Source organism: Actinia tenebrosa, unplaced genomic scaffold (assembly GCF_029948245.1).
Source record: "Actinia tenebrosa isolate PJP-AT-01 unplaced genomic scaffold, QUT_ActTen_1.0 PGA_scaffold17__23_contigs__length_9995812, whole genome shotgun sequence".
NCBI lineage: Eukaryota > Metazoa > Cnidaria > Anthozoa > Actiniaria > Actiniidae > Actinia > Actinia tenebrosa.
Genome location: NW_028292577.1, coordinates 9,789,681 through 9,808,146, shown reverse-complemented (window position 1 = coordinate 9,808,146; position 18,466 = coordinate 9,789,681). Strand labels below are relative to the sequence as shown.

Genomic DNA, 18,466 nt, shown 5'->3' with positions numbered 1-18,466 from the left:
AGACAAAACCCCCAGGGCCACTTATGAACTTTAAGAGAAAATGATACAAGTGATGTTGCTAGACAACCAGGTCACTACTGACTTTGAGAGAAGCTGATACAAGAATGATTATGTTGCCTAGACCAATTCAGGGTCACCTACAGGACTAACCAGTGATAAACAAGGAAAAATTATAGGACTTTTCTTTCTGACTTTCATTGATGTTGGCACTAAAACGAGAATCACATTAACAGGCCATTCTTCCGTAAATAACGGTTGCAGTGCAGAAAATAGCATACAGTGCCTCCTACATGTAGAGCAGATTGGCCCTAGCTGAGACATCCTTATTTGAATTACACTGCCTAGAAATTCCAACTAATTGCAGCAAAAAGTATGGATATAGTCTTGACTGCCTAAAGGTTTCATCAAATTATAAATTTGTAGTAGCAACTAGTTTAGGAGACAGTCACCATTCCTCACACAAAATCCATCACCCTGCCTTCCCACCAAGAAAATTGTGTTGACGTAGCTAATGATTATCTTAATGACAATGATGATAACATTTGACTGGTTTCGTATTCGCAACTTTGAGGCTAGCGAGGAGATTGAGTCCCTGAGCTGGGACATCCCATAATTAGATTGCATTCCCTAGAATTTCCAACTAATTGCAATAGCAGCGTAAATTCAACAGCTTGTAATCCTTCACTGCCCATCAAAACTGTTGTGTTTATACAAAGTGCCCCTCAAAATTAACCAGTAAAAAGAGAGATTGATTGAAAGTCATTTTACTTTTATCTTACTCTTAAATCAATAACAGCAATTAACTGCAAGAAAAACAACAATTACTAATTAGATGATGATCCCCCTCCATAAAAGTGACATAACATAAAAGACTGATATTGTTAAGCTTGAGGGTAAAGGCTCAAAGCCAATCTGATTTGCAAGGTATCTATCATAATATTTTTATTTGATTTTAAAATGGTAATAAAAGAAAATTATAAAGAAATTGTTTGAATAGTTCTATCAAACAAAATGTTTAAAGCAATGGAAAAGTAAAAGGTCCTTCCAAAACTGGAATCTTCATAAAAATGAAGTAGGTCCCCATGTCTAGGTGGTGGTAAGGGACTATAGTAATGGGAAAAGTTTAAATGGGGGGGGGGGGGGGTGGGGGCTATGGTAAAGTGGGGTGCTGTAGCTCCCCCAGCCCCCTGTCTCTGTAGTCCCGTTTCCAAGAGGGGGGGGGGGGTACTCTCCTCTATTCGCTATACGGATACATGCTGCCAAAACAGGGTATGATTTTCAGCCATTCTACTCTGGGACAGGGTATATAAAATCGCACTCGCTCTGGGACAGGGTTATATGAAATCACTCTCTCCTCTCTGGAACAGGGTATCCATTTTCGCACTACCTGAAAAGGTTATGGTTTTCAGCGATCTTGCTCTGGAACAGGGTATGAATTTCAGTGATTTTACTCTGGATCAGGGTCAGGGTTCAGAGGGCTCAGCGGCACTGAACGGGCAAGAGTACCCCCCCCCCCCTCCCCGGGCCCTGTTTGTTGGAGTTTAGTGCTATTTAAGTTTTTTAAGAAATGGCATAACTAAGATTGGTAGAAAAATGAACCTCCCCTTTTTTCAAGGTCATAGAGATGGGCCTGTTGAGACATAAATCTGGCATAGTTGGATGTAGGGGTTGCCCATGTCCCCTGTCTCTGCAGTCCCTGTTTGTAGGAGTTTGTTTTGTTTTAACGCTTATTATTATTTATTTAAAGGGGGAAAATAGTAAAAATGTAAGAAAAACTTAAAATACCTTATGAAGTTACTACTTATTTATCTGGAAATCTGTAAGATTTGGGTTTGAAAATAAGAATGTTTTTATGGAGTAGATTTTCATTTGCATAAAATAATTTAATGCATAAATTAGTCGAATCAAAAACGCGCGAAAGAGGAATGGTAACGAGGGGTTCATGTGAACGTCAAAACACCGAGCAACGAATTTGGCGTAGGAAGAAAACAGCCTGAAAAATACTACTATTTTCAATCCAAAGCTTTCTTTCATGGCTGTGTATTAACCCTTAATAAGTCAAATCCGTATTACAAGGTATTATGTATTGTGTGGTTGAAAAATAAGAAGGAAAAAAGACTTACAATGTCTGGTATTATCGGACGACAGTCAGGAACCTTGTCGAGATCTCGCTCCTTCGAATCTCTCAACTCCAAGGTAAGTAAACACTGTTTCTCGTAGTTTAGGGCTTTCTTTTGTTTCTAAATGTGTTCTGCTGGTCTTCGTTTGAGCGCAAGAGTTTCTGTTATACTTGAGATGAAGATGTTTACCAAGCTCTAGACATTACTCTTGAAAGAATTGATATCCTGGCATGCATGCGTATTTACTTATTTTTTTATTCGTAATTCTCGAAATACTTGACTCTAAAAAAAGAGGGAGGTTATTCTATTACTAGTATGAGAGTATTAATTTAAAATTTTACTAAAAGAGGTTTCTACGCAGAGCCTTTTCCTTTAGGAAAAACACAACATCGAACAAGACACATGTTCATGCCGAAGTAATCTCTTGTCCTATACTCGGTACTTTTAAATTGTGAAAGTGTGTGCTACAGTACCTTTTTCACTTTTCCTACTTAAATTCGCTACAGTATTTGGTTTAGTTTATGAGGCATTAAAAAATCATTTTGACAAGAAAACCAATTCTCGTAAGTCAAGTTATGAATGATCTAGACTACAATATTTATATTTATCAATGTTTGAAAGATAGGCTTATTTTCTCTTTTATATTTCGTTTATTTTAAGTTGTACTATTTATTTCGTATCGTTAGGATTACTTACATGTAGATCAATTTTCTGTGACTCTATTTTTCATGCATGATTTCATTCATTCATTCATTTTTCACAACCTTTGGTGTTTGTTTATCTGTTCTTTAATTTTCTGTTTTGATCACAAATTTAAAATAGGGTTGATTCCTGTCTATGAAGATAAATAAAATTATAGATTGCATGTAACTATATAAGGAATGAGGAAACTCTAAGTTCTCATTTGGCTCACGCCACTGATTTTATTGACTACTTGAACTGAGTCCCAAGAGGAATTATTCTGGGGGACAAAACAATGGATTTTTTTTGCATAAGGAAAGACAGCCCATTATTATTTTGTCCCCAGAACAATTCCTCTAGGAAATTAGTGAAGGGGTCTATTTATGCAGGTTTAGCCTCGATCATTCAGCATACAGGGGTTAGATATTTATAGACCATAAAAAGTCAGTGAGATTTCACAACATTGGTATTGTTCTAGTTGCACATTCTTTATTCTAGTTAACTTTTTTGATTGATTTATTGGTAACCAAGTCTAGCCCTGTAGTCAAGGGTACAGACTGTTTGTTACTACTGCAGTTACTAATTTGAACAAAAAAGGACTATTTGTGGTGCTTTCAAATTTTTATCTTCAATTGTCTCTTAAAAATCATTGCTGTGTCATTTCATACTGTACAGTAGTTTGGATTTCTGTCACTTTTCTTACTCTCTTTTCATTCTCTTTGTCTCCCATTTTTCATTTCATCCACTTTTATTTTTAGTTTTTTTCAAGCAGCAGTTCCCCATGTAATAATTATTGTTTAACAATGTAGCAATTTGTGGGAGGTTTTAATAAAATTATTCTTATAAGCCCTCCAGAAAAATCTCAGAAACTAAGAGTTTATTTGTTTTGATCAAACTTCAGACAGTTCTCAGTTATTTGTCTTTGTAGACCAAATTATCATTTATCTTAAATAATTTATTATCTGTATACCAAATATTAATGTTCATTCCTAAACAGAGTTACATGTATATATAAGAGTGAAAATATATTGTTGAGGGAGTTGATAAGAGTAAGTGGGAATCCATTTATTGAAAGGAATGCAAGTGTCAATAGGAGTGCAGTAAATAATGAGGGAAGTCTCTACAGTTTTGGCACAGATTGTAGAAAAATATTCAAATTCATAAAATCTGAAATAATTATCTTGTAACAAATTTGTGGAACTCTTTTCTTGATTTCTGTTCCTTTGTTATATTTTGACAACTGTTACAGAAATCAACCACTTTCCTTGACATATGGTTTTTCCTTTCGCTTTTATTAGACACAGCCTTTCTATCAAACATGTTTGTTTAGCAAGAGTTCCAGGTGATCTTTGCGCACAAAGGATTGTTGTAGTTGATCAGGTGGTCCGGTCCTAGTTTCAGTGTTTATCGGCGAACAAAGAGGTATCATTTCACGATAATCTTATAAAAGGATTGAAACTGCCATGCACCATTTGACCCTCAGGTAGAGGTCATAAGTATTTATAAGTGTCTAGTACCTATAGGTTGAATTTTAAATGCACTGCTAGTCCATAACAAAAGTAAAACATCAAAGATTCAGAGTTATTTTCTCTGACTGCAGCCGCAATGTTTCCTAAGATGGACCGCCTGATCAGATTTCTTCCTGCGGGATGATTGGCTGGCATTTGATAGGCTGTCAAAATGAGGTCACCTGGTATTGTCAGTAGATATTTTATTTTTCACTGTCAAAAAAAATGAAAACAATTTAATAATTATTTGATGTGATGACAAAATTTATTGTCAATGAGAGGACAGACACATAAAAAGCTGATGCCTATTTGTTTTTTACAATAACGAAAACGATAAAAACTTCTCATTTTTAGCGATCAAAACAACCAACGGAAAGAGCGTGTGCTCATTGACATCAGCTTTACCTGTCTGTCCTCTTATTGATGATAGAAAAATAATCAATCAGCACGCAAGAAATTTGTAAGTTATTGTAAAATTCTTAAATTACAGGTTCTAGAAACATTTCTAGAAGGAACTACTAAGCGATACAAATTTAATTTCACAGCAAGTTCTGTAATCAACTGTAGAGATAAATGCTACATTAGTCATGCTTTTATCAATTATTCACACCATGGGACAGTCCAGACTGTGATTTTGCAATAAAACAAAAAGTGAAAACCAGTGTTTTGAATTGTTTTCATGCTTTTATTCATTGTTCCAAGCCTAAGTAAAATATGCACTAAAGTATATCGTTGGCAAATTAGTCATACCGTAAGGTAAAGAATAATGCCTTTTACACACATAATAAATAATAATATTTTAGAATTCTACTGATCAGGTCTACTCAAACTAGATTATTTATACAAAAATGAGAATGTATTTTCTGGTATGTAAACTCTACTCTTCTATAAAATTTGTTTCTTAGCCTAATAAAGGACTATAATGATTATTGCAGAGTTTCATACTGTAGGAGAACTGGGTGGAAACCAGAAAATCATGGAAATAATGCCATGAATATCTCCATTTTGCATTGTTTTTTGTTTATTTGGTCAAAATTGGGCTGCTTTTCTTGAGCTCAGTGGTATTATACAACTACATATGCGGCCTCTTAGAAAGTCCTCTCAGAGATTATTTCCAAGATAACAAATGCTGTAAGAGGTTTTTCATGTTCCTAATGAGGTTTTATAAGTCTTTAAAACTTCACAATTATACCAACTATTTTAGGATGTTATCCCTCGGCTATTCATCACAAATATCTTTATTTTTTGCATCAGAAATAAAAAATCATATTTTCAAAATTGTAGCTAGTTTTATATTTTATTTTATTTTGAAAAAATATTTTGAATTGAATTCGTAATAAAAGTTGTATATCTCAAAATCATGTTTGTAATGAATAAATAATCTTTTCAATTTACTACAGTAATTAAAAAAATAGAGTTCATTGTCTCGAAAGCTTCTAGAAATGAGACCTCATACTTGATACTCTTTTCCATAAATAATGTATCACTTACAGTACATAATGTGGCCCATTAATGCTTAGTTTTGGCCCCTTTTCTTCTATGGACCAGTAAAAAATACTGCAGTATACATGTATTTGTGTGACTAATGATTAATTTATTATAGGCTCGTATGGAAACGACATTTGGTCCTTCAGCATATGCTCCAGTAACAACAATTAAAAGAGGTATGATAAAGAAATTGGTTATTCTTGCTACATGTAGAGAAATGCTATCTATCAGGGCGCTAAACGAATATAACCAAGTGTCGATCTATAGAATAGGTTTCTTTATCATAAGAGTCAGACAGTAAAAGATTTTTCAGGACTAAATGAATTGTCTGTAATACTTGAGTGGTGTCCCTGTCGCATACTAAGTTCAGCTGCCACTACAATACATGCTTGTACATGTATGTATGTTGGATATTGATGCACTCTCAACCTTTTTTATATTAATTACTGTATGTCATCACAGTAAAAAGTGGTGTACATGTTATAAACTAAGGTGTATTTTGTATGTTTTATCATAAACTGCTATGGCTGTTAGAAGTTGTAAATTTATTTTGTAAACAATTAAAAACTAGACTAAGTGTACATTTACATTGTTATTCATTTCCTGATTATGTACTATCTAGAATGATGTAAAAAATGTTTACGAGTAAATGACTGACTGACTGACTGACTCATTGACTGACTGACTCAATGACTGACTGACTCAATGACTGACTGACTGACTGACTCACGCACTGACTCACTGACGGACTGACTGACTGACTTACTGACTGACTCGCTGACTCACTGGCTGACTCACTGACTCACTGAATAAATGTATGGATGTATAAATGATTGACTGGAGAAATAAATAACTGATATTTTGATTGACAGTTGAAGCAGACAACTTCTTGTATGACTCAATAGTTGAGAGGTCCTCTAACAGCTTGACATGCATGTCTGGGAGCAGTACAGAAAGGGATGTGGACAGTGGCACAGCTGGCTCTGAGAAAGTGAGTAAATATTCATTGACATATTACAGGGCTAAAAATGTTGGATGCTCAATGGCCAGACATGATGACCGGCCACATCGGACTGGTTAGTTTAGTTTATTATATTTCATCACACTATGAGGAGATTTACAAGTTGGCACATGCAAACGACAATAGGAATACAGAATTGCAGAAGAAGAAGAAAACATTAAACAAATTTACATGATGTAACACTAGAAAACAATGGGGTTGACAAGTCAGTATGTGACCATGCACAGTCAATGTAACATAGGTCAAGAGGACCATCCTGTGAAATGCTAAGCCAGAGAAGTGTCAATTTTTGCTGTATATATATGACTAATTAAAACATTTTTGATGCCATATTGAATAGACCTCTACCTCGTTTTGCAAATTTCCCAATTCAGACCACCTGACCTTCTCAGGAAATTGTTCTTTTATAATGAAATTTTTGAAAAAATATTTACATTTCAAAGAATCAAATCCAAAGAGTGGCATTACATGGTCTAAAAAAGGGACAACAAACAACGAAGGCCTGAAATTTAGTTCTACTGAAGATTTCTGTAGAGGGAAAAAAAATTGCAGAACCAAGAGAATCGGGAGAAAATCTGTTTTACACATGTTTTGTTAACTTGTCTTTATTTCTTTCTCTCATCTGACAGTGTAACTTCGAGATCTCTTCACTCAAGAGACACCACAGAACATCATCAACCATCTCTGGAAGATCTCTGCATTCTATTTCTACCTTAGCTGATGATGAAGAAGAGGTAAATTAATGACACTTTGTAGTACATGTACATGCGTTTTCATGCGCTTCACAATATTTTATTTCCAGTGGAAGACTTAATTAGCGACTGCCACGCAGCTTACAATCACGAGAAGTGGTTCTTTTAGTATTTTAATTAGAATGTTTATGCCTCCATAATAGGCTGTTGAAACAGGAGACAACCCCTCAATCTTATACAAATACGTGTAGCTCAACAAGTTCTCTAATGTCTCCCAAAAACTAGTTATTATATATTAACAATTATTTAATAAGAGTCAGGAGACAGAGCCCACAGTTTGTCCAATTCCAAGAAGACTTGAAGGTCTACCGAGTGACCCTGAGTGTTGGTCGAGCCGGGGCTAATTGAATTCCACAACTTTTCACATGAAATCCTGATACTTTACCAACTGAGCTTACTGGTTTAATAATGAATGGTTTTATTACCGGTAATAAATATCACTTATTCCTTGCAGTTTATTCAATAACAAGGTATCTTTTCTCTAGGAGGTTGTATTGTTTGTAGAAGAGCCATCAGGCAAATTATTCTGTCCACTATGCCAAAGGGTGTTTAAGGAGCCAGTAATAGCTTCATGTGGGGTAGGTGCTACCTAATTTGAAAGCTGTTTAAATAGTAATTTAATACATTAAATAGTTATTCACTTATCATCCAACAAGTTACGTAGCTTGAAGCCTTGACACTAACTTGTCTATTCTTTCAGCACACATTTTGCCGTCCATGTATTATGGCCAAAGGCATAGAGAAGTGTCCAGTGGATGATAATAAGCTATCTGTGGTCGTAGCAAACTTAGCTGTAAGTAAACAAATGAATGAATGGGATGAAAATAAATAACTTTTATTACATGATTAGTAAAAGACTCTTTGTATGATCATCCATTTCATTATCATGTTACACACAATCACTTGTAAACTTTTACTGCACCATAGAGATAGAGAAATAATTGGGTTTAGATTTGGTTCCCTAAGTAATAATGATAATAAGAATAATAATATTATAGAGTTCTTGAAAACGCATCTAACAAAAGTCTCGATGCTTTTTACAAAAGGAGCAAACAAGCTGCAGGTTACGACTATAAGTAAATAAAAATATATAGTTCATAAACTCCTGTTAAGTTTTGAGTGCAGATTTGAAGGCAGGAAGTACCTTTACATACGTCCTCACAATGATTTGATTTATGTAACACATCTATTGCCAGATTTTCTTATCACAATGGATTTTGTCTCGATCACCGCAATTTCTCAAGAATCACTAATATGAGGCTCTGTATCACCAAACAATAATTGAGTATTAAGAAATAGCAATGAAAACATGGCAATCTGGAGCCAATATACACTCAATTGAAGAATTGTTGTCAGGTTCAGAAACATAGAACATAAAAGCTGAGACCGTATTGGCACATGGGAAATGACATAATTATATTATAATTTATTCATTTGCGCCATCCATGCAGTCAGTTTAGAATACCAAATGCTTATTAAAAACAGTGGATGATGCCACTGGTCGCCGGTCACAGCATGCATCTAATTAACGTACTTCCCATGTGCCATTTCAGTCTCAGCTTCTATGTTCTATGTTTCTGAACCTGACAACGATTCTTCAATTGAGAGTGTATCTCCTTATTTTGTGAAACAATTGAGACAACTATTTTAAAAATTTATTTATTTAATGTTATTTATTAGGTTTCGGAACAGGTAGGAGAACTCTTCATACATTGTAAATATGGATGTCGGCTTGCAAATAATGGAGGCATGAAGCATGAGTATGAAGTGAACCCGTCAGGATGTCCTATGACAACAAAGCTTTATCACAGACAGTAAGAAACTACACTGTTAACAGTATAATTGTAAATTATTTCAGTATAAGCAAAGTATTAAGCAATTATATGTACTACAAATCCTACTTTAGGCATTACTAAGACTGATTTAACATCACAACCTGGAATGAAAGAGAATGGCACACGCGAATGGCTTTTAAAACAGGCATTGATGTTGCAGCATTCTAAACAAGACTTTGTACCTGTTAAAATGGGGTCCTGAATACTAGAGTGCACGCACTAAACCTGTGAACAATATTTAGTACTAATTAGTAGTAATTCATACAGAATCCTTTTTTTCATATTGTTTGACTATCACTATTTAGTACTAAAAATTAGTATTTGTTTCACGGGTTTAGAGTGACCACAGTAAATCCTTGAAACACTAATTACTAAATAGTACAAAATAGTGCTAGTTAAACAATAGAAAACAATGGAATTTGCATGAAATTGTGCTATTTAGTATTACTAAAGTTTCACGGATTTACTGTGGTCACTCTACAGAATCCTTTGCGTCCTATTGTTTGATTATCACTATTTTGTACTAAAAATTAGTATTTGTTTCACAGCTTTAGTGCGAGCACTCTAGTAAGATAATGATTATATACTAGTAAGAGAATAGTAAGATCAATACTAGTCATGTGCAAGTCTCTAATCATGATGTATTTATTTTCTTTCTTAATCAACAGTGAACATGAAAAGAATTGTCAATATGCTCCAACAACCTGTCCCAACAGCAAACAATGTCCAATGCTGCTTAAGATGGTAATAGTTAATAAGATATTATTTGGTGAATTAGATAATCAATTTTTCTAATATTCTGTAAAGCTCTCTTACTGTTAGTGAATGTTTATTTTATAGGATCTTCAGGATCATTTGAAGCATTGTGAGCACATCCGCTGCCCACATCAAAAATACGGGTAAGAATACTTCTCATGTAAATAGTAATTATTACATGTAGCTGTCTTACAATCCTTTATGTATGGCTGTTTTGATGCGTAAGTACTGATCAAGACAACAGTCTAACAGCCGTGAGAGGGAATTTGGGCAACAGACCACTGTCAATCAAATAAATTAGTAATAAAATTGAAGGTACATACATACAGTACTCTTTCAATAGTTTGTTTGATTAACGGTAATCTATTGCCCAATTTCACTGTTAGGACCTGTGATCAAGAATCTCAGTCGTAACTTGGAAATTTTGAACTTGGTTTATTTATTGAAATTTGCAGCTGTATGTACGAGGACAACCATGAACAAGTGTCAATTCATCTAAAAATATGCAAATTTGAAGCAGTCAAAGTAAGTGCAAATTTACATGTTGAAACAGTTAACTTTTGGTCAGGAATCTATGACACCCATTAAAATAACGTTGTCTGTTTTATTTGCAGGAATTTTTAGTTCATACAGACAATAAACTGGGAGAATTAAGATCATCATTGAAGGAAAAAGATCAGGTCTGTTTTAGAGTTGCTAATGATGATGATGTTGGTTATGATGATAATGATGATGTAGAGGATAAGGTCAATGATAGTGGTGAGGTCTGTAGTGATGATGATGACGATGTTGTAGAGGATAAGGTCAATGATAGTGGTGAGGTCTGTAGTGATGATGATGATGATGGTGATGTTGGTTATGATGATGATGATGATGCAGAGGATAAGGTCAATGATAGTGGTGAGGTCTGTAGTGATGATGATGGTGATGACGATGTTGTAGAGGATAAGGTCAATGATAGTGGTGAGGTCTGTAGTGATGATGATGATGATGATGTTGTAGAGGATAAGGTCAATGATAGTGGTGAGGTCTGTGAGATGATGATGATGATGATTTTGTAGAGGATAAGTTCAATTATGGTTGTAATTATGGTGTTGGTGTTAGATGGTTGGATGATTTGGATGATGATGTTGCTGTAGCTGATGCTGATGTTGGCACCAGCAAAAGCCTGTGCAAAGAAGATGGCAAATACATTAAAAGTGGTCATACTTTTTTGCATTGTGTCAATTTTTCATAGCAAACAATGGCTAACAGCTGTACCAATAAATTTAAGGTGGCTGCCTACTTTTGAACGTTCGATTTGAGCCCACGATGAGCACGCGCTCAAAAACTGCTGAAAAATCTACAAGATTTTATTGAAGAACCATACGCGTTTTCAGCTTCAACAGGGCAAAACCCTCAAATTTTGCACGGGACTCTATATTTTTTGATAGCTCATTCGAAAAAACTCCTGAAAATCTAGGTTATATCAACATTTTAGGAAAAGTTTAAATCAGGAACACGTGAAAAATTAGATTTTTGTAGGGATTTTTGTTCGACTTTATGAGATTTTTTAAGAGCACCGAAACTACAAAATATGACAAATCAATGTATCTCTCTGTCTTTTTGTCGAAAATATCCATGTATTATTGTAGAAGGATTGACTAGCCTTCATACGTGCAATCATATAGTCTGCAAATAACTATTATCTTATGAATCTTAATTTTTTTTCTAATCACTTCTGGTGGCGCAACTTTTACTCCAAAAGCTCGTGTGTAGGCTTCCATTAAATGCTGATTATCTCGAAAACGAGCTCGGGACACCCTATTTTTCTTTCCAGATTTGGAATCAGCATTAAATTTCAATTCGGAAAATCGAAGTTTTAGAAAAAGCTTAAATCAATTTCCAAAAGTAGGCAGTCACCTTAAGCTACAGTAATAATATTATCATGTAAATTGTACTTATGTGGGTTTCTCTGTTCTTTCCTTTTACAGGAAATCGGCATGCTTAAGAATATGATTCTAAAGTTGGTAGAGAGGGTGGATCGTATGGAAAAAACTGTGGACATTAGGATAGGTACATATGATCATTTTTGAAAATGATGGCAAAAAGTGTGTCAACTAGGAGGAAGTGCCCATAATAATTTATAGGAAATTTTTTAAATGGCACAATAATGGCAAAACCTTAAGATTAATTATAACTTCTAGTTACCTAATAAATGCATTTATTGAGTCATTTATTGATATTTTTGCAGATTTGCTAGATGAAAGTCAAACCAAATTGTCTTCAGATCTCTCAGAATCTAGACAAAGCGTTGCTACCTTGGAAGTAAGTCTTTTTCAATTCTGTTTTAGTTTTTACAAGAGCCTAATAAATTATTGTTTTATCATTAACTGTAGAATGACTTTTTTTGTTTTAGAGCAACCTGTCTAGTGTAGAAGCAAGGCTATGGGGAGTTGGAAGTGAGAAACTTTGTTTTTTTAATTTAACTAATATAAATTACATTATCATCATAAATATAATATTTAATATAATATAATATTTTTATTTTACAATAATTTTCTGAGTACAAAATAGAAAGAAACAAAAAGAAAGGGAATAGTGAGAAGAACGATAAATAGTTACAATAATGATAAATCAGAATGGAAGAACCTTCTTTGTCATTAGTTACCCAATAGAACATTTGCATGATGGCGTCGCTTTACTGCCACTTACAAGATGCTTTGCAAATTTTCTTTAATTTTCAAATTTTTGTTGAGAATTATAGTAAGATAGTTGGTGTTAAATAACTTAACAAAAGAGTGTGCAAGAGAGTTTGTTAGCAGGAGTCAAATGAAACTATTGAGCAAACCCCCTTTTTAAGTCACCCATATTCAAAAATATATAGTATCTTTTTTTTAAATAATCTTAATAATCTTAATAATATATATTTATATTTAGTGGTAATTCCCACTAACACAAAATCTATAAAATATAGACTATGAAACACCTGGCCAATGAAATCTTGCTTTGTAGTTTCCCTTATTCATTTCCTTTCATAAATATCAATTTTATCACTTTTTGATTATAATTTCAGCTTTCGATATTCAACCCTTATTTAAATGCAAAGGAACATTTGTTGGGCATACGGTAAGTGGCTCTGCTATCTCTAGTGGCTCTGAATCCTTAATCAGATTGACATACTGAAGACAAAGGGATGATAGGGATTAGAGAAAAGGAGAAAATTAAGGGAGAGAAAACCAGGGAAGACAACATGAGAAGGGGAAGGAGAGGGAAGGAAAGAAAGAAAGAACAAACGAAAGAAAAAAACATCAAAAGAAAAAAAGAACAAATGAAAGAAAGAAAGAAAAACAAATGAAAGAGCAAACAAACCTATGATAGCTAATGAACAAGAGAAAGAAGGAATGAAAGAATGAATGAACGAAAGAACAAACAGACAAAAGAAAGGAAGAAAGAGGAGGAAAGAAAGGGAAGGGAAGAAAATGAAAAAAAAAAAAAGCCAGTCACTCTGTTCTTTAGGTTAAAGGTGTCTTGTTGTTTGTTCTCCAGGGTCCAGTGTGGGCATTGTGTGTTTATGGAGATCTTCTTTTCAGTGGATCATCAGATAAAACCATCAAGGTGCATTTTACTTATTATATAATTTTAACTCTATCCTTTTCTTAAATCAAACCTTTTTTCCTATGACTAAAGCCCTGGTTCTCTGTATTCTACATATAATTTCCAGGTTTGGGACACCCTTACTACCTATAAATGTGTTAAAACCTTAGAAGGACATACTGGTATTGTACTGGCCTTACGGACACATGAGTGAGTACATCTACATCTTTCCAAGATTGTTGGTAACAGACCTCTTTACCTTGGCATAATGTTTTCCTTAAGAAAGTGGCACAGTCTGTAATGGGAAAACTTCATGCTTGATGTATAGAGGTCTGATTAATAGATCCCCCCCATCTACACAGAAATGCTCTAAGGCTGGAAAACGCCTAAAGGGAAAACATGGTGATGATGATGCATACCTAGTAAATATTTAGGACCTAACTCAGAGATTTCTTGCACTCCACAGCAAAATGCTTTTTAGTGGCTCATCTGACTGTACAATAAATGTAAGTACACAATCCTTTTTAGTGATCATTTGCTAAGAATACTTATTTCTTATGTCGTCTGCCTTGCATCAATCCAGCCCAGGAACCACAGAGAGGGCGCAGCAGGTGGGGAAGGAAGGGTCCATAGTTCAACCACTTTTATCTACAACTAATCTATTAAACTTTAGCTCTCGTATCACAGCGTGGGACAATCCCAACTGAGCTTAAGCTCTAACTAGTTGAAAGCCCAAAGTTCAAATCGGAATGTAGAAGTTGATTTCTGAGGAGGGAGGAAAACCGGAGAACCCGGAGAAAAACCCTCGAAGCGCAGGAGAGAACCAACAAACAATTCTACTCACCCCACGGTGCGTTAGCGGCACCACCTGTGAATTTCTTTCTTTGCAACATTGTATTGAGAACATGCTGATTTACAACTGAAACATTGACTTTATACTTACTTGCTTAAAGCATGCCACTTTGAGAGTGCTTTGTAGCTAGCCTGCCCCTATAAGTAAATGAAATCTTTATTTTTGATTATAGATTTGGAGTATTGAACGGCTAGAATTACTACAGACGATCCAGGGTCATGAGAACCCTGTCTGTACGTTGGTTACTAAAAGAGACACTTTGTTTAGTGGCTCACTCAAGATGATCAAGGTATTAAGACAATGGACTACTTCAGTGATACAGTGGGCATCTTGGGTCGCAAGGCATTATGGGGCATACCGGGGTCAAATGACAATAATGACGTTGATTGGTATTAATAGCTCACCGCAAGATTCTACAACAAAAGATTAATTAAGATGGCACATCCATCACCTTTACCCATAAAAGAAAGACAAACACAAAATTCTAGATATTTTCCGTCATCTTTGTCTTGTTTTTGTTTTGTTTGCCCCTTGGAAAGATGGCTGCCATATTGTCAAAGTAGTCCATTGATCATAAACTAGCAACAGACCTGACTACAGACTAGAGTGCATGCCATATATGTGTGAAACAAAACCAGAGATGTATATAATAGTTTATTGTTTACTATTCCAACAAAATAGCTTATAGGGGATATCACTGGAGCAGAATGAAAATGAAAGCAAAATACTCTATGCATCTTTGTTTGGTGTATGCCTGATTGAATTATAGTAGAAAGAAAATGATACATGACACTTAACATCACGAGCTCAATGCTACATGTAAGGTTTCTACTATCCATGCGCATAAAAAATATGATAAAACATGTATTGTTTTCCTTCGCTATAACTGTCAAAAAAAGAAACTTTTTGATTCTGATAACTATCATAATGATACCTATGTGCATCATACTCGGATTAGTTAGTAATTGTTTCATGAATTATGTGATATTATCATGCACTCCATTGATTTATTTGAAGTGTACACTTCTAGACAGTTCTCTGAGCAGCTCGTTGACTTATCTTTATACTATTATACAATATGTATACATATATATTATATATTATTTTTTATTTCCTATAGGTCTGGAATCTTCATACTTTGGAGCTTGTGAAAGAGTTAACAGGCTTGAATCACTGGGTGCGAGCCCTTGTAGCCAGTGATAACTACCTTTATAGTGGTTCCTATCAGACTATCAAGGTATGAAATAAATAAACAACAACAAATTGAAGAAAAAAAGCTAGAAACTTGAGTACACATAAAAGTAGAGATAACTAGCTAAAAACTAGTGTGAGCTGCATTGGCGTTTCTAATGAAACAGTAATGATTAAAGGGTAAATTATACACCGTGAAAAGATGAAAAAACGTACTGATGTTTCCGACGCTAGTCCTTCGTCGGAGTAAAAGACTCCGACAAAGGACTAGCGTCCAAAATGCCAGTTTTTTCATCTTTTCACTGTGTATAATTTACCCTTTTATAGTACACTCAACAAAATTACTCGACTCTGATTGGTCGAGAGGAGTACAATTATAGCGTTAATTGTACTCCATAGGAGTACCGAATTAAGTCGCTATGGCAACACGGACAAAACAATGTCAAAACAATTATTTTCTGTCATTTTGTACTTAAAAAACATATAAATAAAATTTTAAGCCGTAAGAACTAATATTTTTTATGCATTTCAGTTGCGCGATAAGCTGAAAATCGGCCGCCAAATAGACAAAGATGAATGGCGTCGCTTCGCATTTTTTACTGAAATTTTGTTGAGTGAACTATAAACAAAAAATTGCACGATCTTCTTGTACAATTTGGAATTAATAGACACTCGTAATGTTTTGAAAATTCTTTAATTGCACTCGCCTAAAGGCTCGTGCAACTACAAGAACTTTCAAAACATTACTCGTGTCTATTAATTTCCAAATTGTACTCAAGATCGTGCGATTTCCTATACTAATCATTACACATAAAAGTGGTCTGTAGTGCATGGAATAGTGCATTTATTTAGAGCACAAAAAAGACACCACCCTGGAAATAATTATGTTAATATGGCTAATAGTTATCATTTGTCTTGATATCAACAGCTATGGGATCTAGATACACTGGAGTGTGTGAGAGTATTACAGACAACAGGAGGTAGTGTCTACTCTCTGACTGTCACCAAGGAGTTCATAATATGTGGCACCTATGAGAACTGCATTCAGGTCAGTAGGCATCAGCTCAAACATTAACCATATTAGCTATTTAGAGGTTGAGAAAAAAACTGGGTCAAATTTGCATTGCAGTGCATTGTGGGGCTGTTTGGGCCTCGGCTCTAATTATTCAATACCAGTATGCCATCACATAATCAAATTGTTTAATCATTTTTTGGTTTTAGAAATTTAGGTTCCAAAGAGATGTACTGTAGCTTTACTAATTTGTATTTTACAAAAACATTTAATGTTATTATCATTATTCTTTGCTCAGATTTGGGATGCCAATACACACAAACTAGTAGAAACTCTTAATGGTCAGTATCTACTCATAATCATTATAATGTATATAGTCCAGACATTGCTGCTCCTGCCATGGTATGGAATGGGTCTTTTTTGTTGTAGTTTCTGCGTATCTCACAAACATTGTTTTGGTTGATGATGATGGTGGTGATGATGATACATGTACTGTTGATGTTTTTTTTGTGTACAAATTTCGGTTCTGTTCGCCAATCTCACCATGATTTTCCCTGACAGGTCATGTTGGTACAGTCTATGCTCTAGCAGTTCTCAGTGCACCAGGACAAACGAAGCTTTTCAGTGCTTCTTATGATCGATCATTAAGGGTAAGCACTCAATTGCAGTATATATATTTCATGTATTAAAATCATTCTATGTATGTTGTATGCTTATTTGATTTGCAATCTTTTCCCCCCAGGTTTGGAATCTTGAGAACTTTGCCTGCATCCAGACCCTTCTCCGTCACCAAGGAAGTGTGGCTGCCTTAGCTCTGTCTAAGGGAAGAATATTTTCTGGTGCCGTTGACAGTACTGTTAAGGTAACCACTTTAAGGTTGCAAAGTGCAACAGACTTTCTTTTTGTGGGCCTCTTTGAGATGGTTTCTACTTAATTATGAAGTAGATGGTTTTGATGCAAGATGAATAATATGTGAACGAGTGTGTTGAGTGTGTTCATCCAGATGACTTGTATAGTCTTCAGATTGAAAGACTGTTGTTGGTGGTAACTGCATGATGTTTCAACAACTCAAACAGAAGTTATCATGATGGAAATCTTTGTCTTCTACTTTGTGCACCAAAAAAATGTGGGGTCTTTATTTCACTTAATATTTGACTTCATATTTCTTGTGTTATAGGTTTGGCAGTAAGTTTCGAGATTGAGACCAACATGTTCCACACAAAGGTGCTTCCTTCAACACAGCACCTTTAGGGCCATAGTCAATCAGCTGACAGACCTTGTTCACGATAAATATTTGCCAGTGCTAAGTTAAGTATTTGTTAGTAACAGTACCATGAGAACGTCCCAATACCATGAGAAGGATGAGTCTTGATGATGCCGACACAATGCCAGTAATGGAATGATTATATTTACAGTTCAGTTTTGACTGCAATTATAAACAATGCTGATGCGTCTTGCGGATGAGTCTTGATGATGCCGACACAATGCCAGTAATGGAATGATTATATTTACAGTTCAGTTTTGACTGCAATAAACAATGCTGATGCGTCTTGCGGATGAGTCTTGATGATGCCGACATAAGGCCAGTCATGTAATGATTATATGTAAAGCTTTGTGTTGACTTTACTGTAATGATGTAACAAATGATGGTGAGTAATGAGGATGAGTCTTGA

General features: G+C 34.9%; 1 protein-coding gene across 1 annotated transcript; it reads left to right on the top strand.

Annotated features, from left to right (window-relative positions):
* Nucleotides 1–1,949: 1,949 nt before the first annotated feature.
* On the top strand, nucleotides 1,950–18,327 carry LOC116298868 (E3 ubiquitin-protein ligase TRAF7). Its single transcript, XM_089031765.1, has 25 exons — nucleotides 1,950–2,196; nucleotides 5,913–5,973; nucleotides 6,670–6,788; nucleotides 7,448–7,552; nucleotides 8,056–8,148; nucleotides 8,271–8,363; nucleotides 9,251–9,384; nucleotides 10,074–10,149; nucleotides 10,246–10,304; nucleotides 10,617–10,686; nucleotides 10,776–10,841; nucleotides 12,135–12,216; nucleotides 12,395–12,468; nucleotides 12,560–12,602; nucleotides 13,217–13,269; nucleotides 13,690–13,758; nucleotides 13,865–13,947; nucleotides 14,204–14,243; nucleotides 14,763–14,879; nucleotides 15,711–15,827; nucleotides 16,710–16,829; nucleotides 17,092–17,134; nucleotides 17,355–17,443; nucleotides 17,536–17,655; nucleotides 17,971–18,327. The coding sequence occupies exons 1-25, from the start codon at nucleotides 2,125–2,127 to the stop codon at nucleotides 17,980–17,982; spliced, it is 2,010 nt and encodes a 669-aa protein (XP_088887891.1). The 5' UTR covers nucleotides 1,950–2,124; the 3' UTR covers nucleotides 17,983–18,327.
* Nucleotides 18,328–18,466: the final 139 nt, after the last annotated feature.